At 41.1% G+C, this 9581-nt stretch overlaps 2 protein-coding genes across 2 annotated transcripts in view; both read right to left on the reverse strand.

The window, feature by feature from the left end:
- Positions 1-4281: 4281 nt before the first annotated feature.
- Positions 4282-8580, reverse strand: LOC118477479 (SPRY domain-containing protein 3-like). Its single transcript, XM_035969021.1, has 4 exons — positions 7675-8580; positions 6563-6648; positions 6021-6141; positions 4282-4685 (listed from the first exon to the last, which is right to left on the reverse strand). The coding sequence occupies exons 1-4, from the start codon at positions 7779-7781 to the stop codon at positions 4493-4495; spliced, it is 507 nt and encodes a 168-aa protein (XP_035824914.1). The 5' UTR covers positions 7782-8580; the 3' UTR covers positions 4282-4492.
- Positions 8581-8622: 42 nt separating this feature from the next.
- LOC118477480 overlaps positions 8623-9581 on the reverse strand; it is a 1969-nt gene continuing 1010 nt past the window's right edge. The window contains exons 2-3 of the mRNA XM_035969022.1: positions 9266-9518; positions 8623-8789 (exon numbers count right to left, since the gene is read on the reverse strand). Of these exons, the coding sequence (XP_035824915.1) occupies positions 8679-8789; positions 9266-9518 (364 nt within the window). The 3' untranslated portion in view covers positions 8623-8678. The remainder of the gene's footprint in view (positions 8790-9265; positions 9519-9581) is intronic.

A 9581-nucleotide genomic window follows, 5' to 3' on the forward strand; every position in this document is an offset into this window, starting at 1 on the left:
GAAAAATGTTAGTCGCCACAACTCCTCCAAATAGGCTATAGTCTGCTTCACACAAAAGCAGTGTTTTTGGTCATGAGGGCAAAATTTTCCATACCGATACTGTCAGCGTTAGGGCAGGGTGAGTTAAAAAACTCCCACATGTTCCTACAACCTGCACGGTCATAATAATAATAATAATAAATAATAATAATAACAATAATAAATAGCATTTGCAGAGTGCATAACCCTGCTCTACAGCCAGCTAAATGCGCCTTACACTATATATTGCTGTCCCAGTGGTTTTATGCACCCCGCATGATTTAGCAAAATTTGATCATTTTTCGCACAATTTCTGAATATTTTCCCTGATCATTCTTCGTTAAAATTAACAGTATCGCATAATTTCACATGTTTGGGCTCAGTTTGCATAATTTCAGAATTTTTCTTGGATAAAACGAAGGGGACAGATATTGTTACCCCAGTCCCCAGTCATACTGACCTTGTAGCCGATGACGTTGCGGCTTGGGTTATACAGCATGAGCCAACTGGACAGCGTGTTGTGGCTTGTCTCTAGAGACAGCGTGCGGCCAGGGCTGCGGAAGAAAGAGATGGATCTGGTAGTTAAGTGTTTTAAGGAATATTATAAAAATGGCAGCTTGCACTGTACGCTTCCCAGGAAGTTGTTCGGTTTTAGTAGAGGTTTTACAGTGCTCGCAACTGCATAAGGTCATATGAGCGCCAGAAGGTTAGAGCTGTGGCAGGAGAGTAACAAACATAAAAAAAAAGAAGGGGAGATAAGGACGATAGATGTTTGATAGGAAAGAAGAAGCAAACCACACCAGAGCACTCGCCAACCACCCATTCCAAGATTGTTTCAGAATGCTATTCAGTACTGCTGGGGTAATTATATAGATTGTAAAGCATAGTATAGAGCTTGTTATTGAGTGGGAAATCTGCATTATGCAAATCCATCTACTATTATTAGTCTGGCAAAAAGGCACAATGCCACAGTTCTCTACCACAGAATTACATAGTTCTATCTGACATTTTTGGCTGTATTGACTTACTAAGACCATGAGGACAGAAACCAAACTATCTATCTGCTCTATCAAAATGGTAAGATTATTCGGAGTTGCTAAAAAGATATTCAAAGAAAATTTCATTCGAAAAAGCTTGACTTGATGTGAAACCCAAAATCTTTGATGTTAAATTTCTCAAAACTAGGTACTGAGCAGATAGAATTTTGTAATTCTGAGTTAGTGAGTTATGTGACACAGCAACAATAACAACCACAACAACAACCACAACAACAACAACAACAACAGATATGCAACAATCTATTCTGTCATGGAAACATACAGGTTTGAAGCTACACAAATGGATAACGGGGAAAGATCAGGGAAACATAACTTTTTTGAGAGCATATGAGCAAAGGAATGAATGGAGAACCATGACTGCGGATGTCTGCCACGGATCTGGCACTGGATGATGATGATGATAAGGTATTTACCGATTTCTCTAAAACAGACACAGATTTACAAGAGAAAGGTCAACCTTCCACTGCTTTTGATTAAATTTATAACATACTGAAGCCTGTTCTTATTGCACAAAAAGGTACTGTCAATCCATGCTGAGGTAACAATTCCGTGTCATCATCATCAATGCCTTTCACCCCTGGTAGGGTATAAGCCACATACAAGCTCCTTCCATTTATCTCTATCCTGGGCCATTCTTGCCTCGAGCTCCCTGTGGGTTCCATTGCAGTGACTGTCTTGTGAGGTTTCCGCTGGACTTTCTGAAGGTGTGTCCTATCCAATGCCACTTTCTTAATCCTATTTCTACTTCTATATCCTTTTGTCCTGTCCTTTCCCACAGCTCTTCATTTCTTATTCTATCCTGCCACTTAATTCTTAGGATACTCCTCATACATCTGTTGATGAAAGTCTGGACTTTATTCAGCACTGTCTTTGTTGTTTTCCAAGTTTCGCAGATGTAGAGTAGCACAGACTCGACATTGGAATTAAAGAGTCAAATCTTGGTGTGCAGTGAGATGTTGCTTGCTTTTCAGACAATTCTGCGTGCTAAGGGGTAAACAGTAGCACATGCTGAGGGGTCTTCTCTGGTCCGTCATACGGGGTGCCCACTACAGCTGAATCGGGCCGATCGCCCGACTCGGTCGTCTGAAACTGAAAACAAGAACGCTTGTTTTTGAGGCGACCAAGTCGTGCGATCGGCCCCATCCTATCCGTAGTGTGCACCCCATATCAGGTTATGTTCGAGCTTCATAACAAATAAAGATAGATTATAAAGTTGTCTAACCTGATGTACATGTTGCCATATTTGTACGCATCAAACGCAGCTGGCAGCTCCATCTGGGGAGAAGAAAAGGAAGAAACTCTATTTCTGTCTTATTTCATATTACATAGAACGGCACTTTGTGTCTATATCTTTAAAAGACTGCTGTCAAAAGGCAGAGCAACGTAATTTCACATTTCAACGACTGAAAAAAATATTTTTAAAAACTTCTGACGTGTAAGGTTATGACTATTTCTTACAACGGTTGTGTGGAAAAGTAGATAGGCAAATCTGCCATCTCTCTCTGTCTGTCCCATGTTTTTCTGTCTGCATCTCTCCCATCCCCTTCTCACTATCTCTCCTTCTCTCTTATCCTTTATTATTCCACTGTCTCTGTCTGTCTGTCTTTCTTTCCTTCTCTTTACCCACTTTGAATTCTTTCTCTCCCCCCCCAACCCACCTATCTTTTTTATTGCTAACTATCCACTCATCTTCTTCATTCCATTCTATTTTTTTCTGTCCATGTCCGTCTCCTCCCTCCCCCCCCCCCTCTCTCTCTCTCTCTCTCTCTCTCTCTCTTCTCTCTCTCTCTCTCTCTCTCTCTCCTCCTCTCTTGTTCTCTCTTCCTATCTTTTTTTTCCCCTCATCCTCTCTCTCATCCTCTTTCTCTTTTATCCTCTTATCTTTCTTTTCCTTTCCTTTTCATCTCCCTCTCTCTTTCTATCCCCCCCTCCTCTCTCTTTCTCTCTTCCTACCTTCTCTTTCCCCTATCCCCTCTCTCTCTCTCTCTCTCTCCTTCTCCCCATCCTATCTCTCCTTCATCACCTTACTCTCTCTCCCTCTCCCCCTCTCATCTCTCTGACTCTCTTTACCCCTCCTCTCTCTCTCTTTCTCTCTCTCCACTGCTATTGATTAAATGTACAATATACAGAAGCCAGTTCTCTCTCTCTCCCCCCCCCCCTCTCTTTCTCTCTCTCTCTCTCCCTTCCTCCTTCTCTCCCTTCCTCCCTCTCTCTCTCTCTCTCTCTCTCTCTCTCTCTCTCTCCCCCTTCCTCCCTCCCTCTCTCTCTCCCTCCCTCAATCTCTCTTCTTACCTCCCTCAATCTCTCTCCTTACCTCCTCATCCTCCTTCATCCTCCATGGGTTTTTCTCCAGCAACCTGACAGCCTCCCCGATCGAGTGCAAGCCGATCGCTGCATGGACATTGGCCACGCTAGACCTTTTGGTACTGAAGACCTGCACACACACACAGAGACATAAGATAACAATCAAGTGATTTTTGAAGTTTAGTTTTACGTGGCGTCGGTGACCTAGTGGTTAGGCTCTCGGACTCGCAACCGTAAGGTCGTGGGTTCGAATCCCGTCAAGGGTCCGACGACGTTGTGTCCTTGGGAAAGGCACTTTACACGAATTTTCCTCACTTCACCCAGGCGGGAATGGATACCCGGCTATAGACATCGAAAGATCTTGTCAGTTTGTTGGTGTTTGAGCGCTTAATCGGCTGCTCGCACTGTATGCTTCCCGGGAAGCTGAGAATGTTTCGGAGTGTTCTATGGTCTGCTGGGGTAATAATATAGTGTAAAGCGCATAGAGCCTGCTGCTGAGCGGGGATATGCGCTATACAAATGCTATCTATTATTATTATTATTAGTAAAAGTTTTATGGCACTTACAAAATATCCCACTGAATTCCTACCTAAATAGGATCTGCAAAGATACCCCACACAACTGCTCGTTGTATGACTGCAAGGATGAAACTGTATCACACCACTTTTTTATCTGAATCTTGGCATAAAACCCCCAAATTAATATTAGTTTTAGTAAGGTTTTCCGGCGCTCGCAACTGCATAAGGTCATATGAGCGCCAAGGGGTGGATGTCAACAGAGAAGTCCAAACGGGAAACTAAGCTTACTCTGCTCACCTCTCTAGCCTCAACAGCACAAAGTGTGTTTCGACTATCAAGGCTGCGAAAGACCTAAACTCTTTATCTCCGTTGGGGGTAAACCCACTATGCTGGGACACTATTTTGGTATGAAATAAAAAATAGACACATATGTCACTAAACTGGTTGTTAAATTAAAAAATGTGAATCTACTCCGATAGTTTTTCATCTAACAAATGATCTCCCGGTAAAAGAGACTTGTTTTCGACAATTGCCGAAAAGTGATTTGATGTTGAAGTTGTCAAAAGGAATGTGCCTGGGCCGCATTCCAGCACATCAGTTCTGACCACGAGCTGCTTGCCGGAGACAAAAAGCAGTTACTTTTGATTTTTTGAAAATGGAGCTCACCTGATTACCATTTCTCCAGAAAGAGAGGGTCATTTTCTGGAAGTCAAGCTGGACCTTCATGATGTCGCCTTTCTTACACTTCTCCAGCCTCTTGTTAGCCCAGCCACTGCCTATGTAGATTCTGGAAAACACCACATTTGTCGAGTTGTTTTGTGTTTTAGTAAGTGTTTTACAGAATTTGCAAAACAATTACGTCATATGGCAGCCTTTAAGGACAAGGGGGCTATCCCGAAAAATTATATTTTGTGAAAATGGAAAGTAAAATTTTTGCCCCTTGTTCAGTTTCCTTGAAAGACAAGGAGAATGTCCTCTATAAACAAACAAATATACACACCAATAAAACCAAACTTCTCCATCAAGTAGGGCAATGCCTACTTTTGGTGTAGGTCAAGATTTCTGGAAATCCTCGAAATCTGGGTTAGCCCACTTGTCCTTAAAAGCGACCACATAAGTGCTGAAGATCATGAAGATCATAGGTGTTACAAGAGAGTAACAAACACACACACAAAAAAGGAGGAGAGATAAGGAGGATGGATTTTTTATAGAAAAGAAGGAGCCCACTACACCAGAGCACCTGCCAAACACCCACATTTGACAAGTTGTACATAGTAGCATGTTGAAACTGATTCAAGCCCACCAGTATTATTGTTCTTCGCACTAGGACTTATGTAAACCGTCAGAAACTGTGTGTGCATACGAGAGTAAGCACTATAAAAATGATCTACCTTATTAACATTGATCGGATAACGATTATTTAAGAGATAGAATTTTCTGCGACAACGATCAAGATTCATCGTTTGGTTACCCCATAAAAAAGACAATAATTATTATGATGGTGATAGTTATAATGATGATGAATATAATAGATGGTGAAGAGGATGATAATGGCTTTTAATCTCTTGACCAGGCTCATAATGATTCTTGGGGTGACCATCCCAAAACCCAAAGCCCAAAACCCAAAAGACATCCTTTTATGTGCCCTTTCTCTGTACCTTTTCACGATCCCTCTTGAGGTTGTCGACACAGAAACCCCCCCAGCTGTTTCAGAACAAACAGATAATTCTATCGCAGTCACTTACATCAAATTGTTTGAAAAATTTCCCTGGACTATATTCAAGGTACTCAAGGCTATTTTTACAAAAAATTGATAATAAAAATGAAATAATAATGCTGCTGCTGATGATGATGATGATTTCTATATTTTTCTATACTTCAAAAATGTCATAAAAGTTAAAAAATACCCAAGTCTCCATCTACTTTTTGTTTTTCTTTTAATATTTTACAATAATGATGGTGTGGCGGTGATGATGATGATGATGACGATGATGATGATGATGATGAAGTCAATGACGATGATGAATATAAACCTAGGGATAAAATGACCAACAAAAACAATTTCTGCAGACCAGAAAGCTCAGTTAGGCATCAGCAAAAACTACAACAACGCCTTTCCTACCCGCCATCATCAGCATGATAGCCCACAGAGGACGGGTCCCATCCGGGCTGACGGTTTGGAGCGTACCTCCTGGGGCAAACCCCGATGGCGATGTACCCACTTTTGCCAAAATTGATAATCTCTGGAAAAGATGAAGAACACATGTGTAGTGATAATACAATTCTGTTGCTGTTATTGCTGCTGCTGTTGTTGTTGTTGTTGTTGTTGTTGTTGATACTGATGCTGCTGTCAATCCAGCAGCCCGTGAGATTTTGGTATATTGGAAAACATTAAAGTTGCTCTCTTTTTAAACTTCATCTCTTTGTGTCTCCTCTCTCTTTCTTTCTTTCTTTCTTTCTCTCTCTCTCTGTCTCTGCCTGTCGGTCTGTCTCTTTCTCTCGCTCTCTCTCTCTCTCTGCCAGTTTGTTTGTCTGTCTGTCTGTCTGTCTGTCTGTCTGTCTGTCTGTCCGTCCGTCTGTCTGTCTGTTTCTCTATCTCTCATTAAATTCTGATTTAAAAATAGCGTAACCAGAAAAACCACTACAGAAACGTTGTCCACTCACCAAAGGAGAAGGAGTTGCACTCGGGTGTGAGAGGTTGGGCGCTGACAAACTGAGCCACTGGAGTCGACGCGATGGGGCTGGTGTATCTGCGAACACATAAATAATGTGACACGAATGTAGTCAGAATAACAAATTTGAGTTCTTTTTTTTTTTAAAGGCAAAGAGAACAACACACAAGACTGGGACAACGCATCATACAGATGTTTTGAACTAGTACAATCACCAAAATGCTGGACACACAGCCGTGAGACAGGAACCATACACAAACACACACACACGCACACACGTGCGCGCACACACACACACACACAAACACACACACAAACACCGATACACATACACACCCACACACACATACAAATACACACGCACACACCTCTAGCAGTGCGTGACACACAGAGCCCCCGAGACAAGAAACGTGGCCAACTCCATTAACGTGGCCAACTCCATCAATTAACGTGGCCAACCCCATTAATTAACACACTCTAGAAGAAGCTATATGGGCCAACAGAAGATCTCAGCTGAAAAGTCCAGTATCTGATAGGTACCGGACTTCAAGGGCGATGCCATCAAGAAGAAGAAAGAAAATACTCCTTCCAAAATTAACTTCAAAAGTATTTCTCATCAAACGGTATTTTCACACAAGTGACAGTCTTGTGCTACTTGTATATATCCTTCTCGATCTATTCTCTTATTTTTCATCAACACTTCTTTAGGATTCAAACTTAGTTACTTTGCAATCCATGCTATTGATAAAAAATTGTGGGTGGTTGGCGGGTACTCTGGTGGAGGTTTGCTCCTTTTTTCTTATTTACATCTGCCATCCTAATCATATCTCCTTTTCTTCTTTTCTTTGTAAGCTTTTCATCAGTAACAGCTCTAATCTTCGGCACTTTTATGTGACATATTTGTGTTGCAAGTGCTGAAAAAATTCTTACTAAAACTAATTTGATAAGAGAATATTTTATCCACATTTAAAAAAAATCATAGAGTTAACTTAGATGAGCTTCCCTTCCCACCCCCCCAAAAAATGATTTTTTTAAATAAAAAAAAAATGAAGAAAAAAAAATTTATCAATCTATCACAAAGAGTAGAAAAACTGTGTGACTCACGCGACAATGCCTGTGTCGTGCCAAACCGTGGCTCCACGGCAGATACAAGTGTGGTATTCGGGCGTGGTCTCAAGAGACATTTCCTCGTCCACCTCCTCCTCCATCATCACCTCTCTCTGGGGAATGGCGAGAAAAAGGATTTAAAAAAGAATTATCAAATAAGTAATACATAAATATGACAATTTTTGACTAATATTCATAGTGAAAATTTGGTTACAACTTCAAGTATATTATACTAGATGAATGCAAGAACTAGGCTTGGGGAAAGTGGGAATGGGCTAATATAATACTATATAACTATCACAAAGACAGAAACACAACGCTGAACTGAATAAAATAAATAAGAAACCCATACAATGCTACTATCACTTATAACTAGGACAAAAATTTGATTTCAAAGGCAAGCCAAGGTTGCTATACGCTAACACAATATTAGCACAAAAACAACCCCCCCCCCTCCCCCCAAACAAAACTGAACATTCTTCATATAGCCTTGAAATACATCCTCGGCCTCACAAATGTGGCTGTAGTCCAAGGAAGGGCTTCCAAATTGCCCCAAAATATGGGCTAACACAAGCCACAGAAAGATAATAAATCCCAAACCTAAACATCGGTTATAGGAAAAAAATATTTGATACAGCCAAACTGACCTATAACTGTATTGTACTTTAACAGGATGCTTCACAGGTATACAACAAACATATACAAAACAAGATACACTTTTACGGACAACTCATAACATTATAACAGGATGCTTTACACATACATAACAAACATATACAACAAACATACAAAACGAGAGACACTTTTCAGGGACAACTCATAACCCTTTAACAGGATGCTTCACACGTATTATACAACAAACATATTATACAACAAACATATTATACAACAAACATATTATACAACAAACATATATTATACAACAAACATATACAACAAACAAATGCAACAAAAATATGCAACAAACATATGCAACAAAACATACAAAACATAAGCCACTTTCAGGGACAACTCCATGACCCACACACAAACACACGTAGTACCTTGATGGGGTCCAGCCTTATCGTCACAGTGTCGCCCTGGTCAAACCGCAGGGTCTTGCCACACTCTTTCTGTAACACAAATCAGCATGGAAGAGGGGAGGGGGCGTGAGACAAGTGGTGGAGCTGATCATATACTGACTACAGGAACCATGGAACTAATCATTTTATGGCTTAGCGGAGAAGGCAAGATACAGAAGATTGACCTATTTTCGGGGTCTTAGAGTCAGTGGCTATAGGACTGAAACTGCTGGCTATGGTGGAAGAAAAAGGGAGGGCGGGGAGGTATCAGCTATTCTGAAAGCATCCATGTATCAAACAATTCCTGATTTTGACCAGTTTCTGACATTAAGTACATCATAAAGAAATAAGGAAGAGACATTCACTATAGAGTACACCATAAAGAAATAAAGAAGAAATATTGACCATAAATTACACCATAAAGAAATAACGAAGAGACACTAGCCATAACGTACACCACGGAGAAATGAAAAGACAGACACTGACCAAAAAGTACATTGTAAAGAAATAAAAGAAGAGACACTGACCACAAAGGCTGTAGTTTTCATGCTTTCCTCTAGTGACGACTCCCCAGAAAACTCTGTGGCCAGTCCCGGGAACATCTTGGTCAAAGACGAAGCCACATCCGACTTTTTCTTGACCTGGCCCTTCACCAGATCCTTGGACAAACGGGAAAAAAAGGAAGACTCTTCCTCCTGCTCTTCCTCCTCCTGGGGGGCTTGACCAATGGTCACTGCCGTCTCTTTGTCCATGCCGGGCTGATAGTACAGTCCTGTATGGCTGAATAAAGAGAGAACAATTGACGGGGATGTTATCACTAGCCTCAAGCTCAAAGATGACTTT

Source organism: Aplysia californica, unplaced genomic scaffold (genome assembly GCF_000002075.1).
Source record: "Aplysia californica isolate F4 #8 unplaced genomic scaffold, AplCal3.0 scaffold00105, whole genome shotgun sequence".
In the NCBI taxonomy this organism is placed as follows: Eukaryota; Metazoa; Mollusca; class Gastropoda; order Aplysiida; family Aplysiidae; genus Aplysia; species Aplysia californica.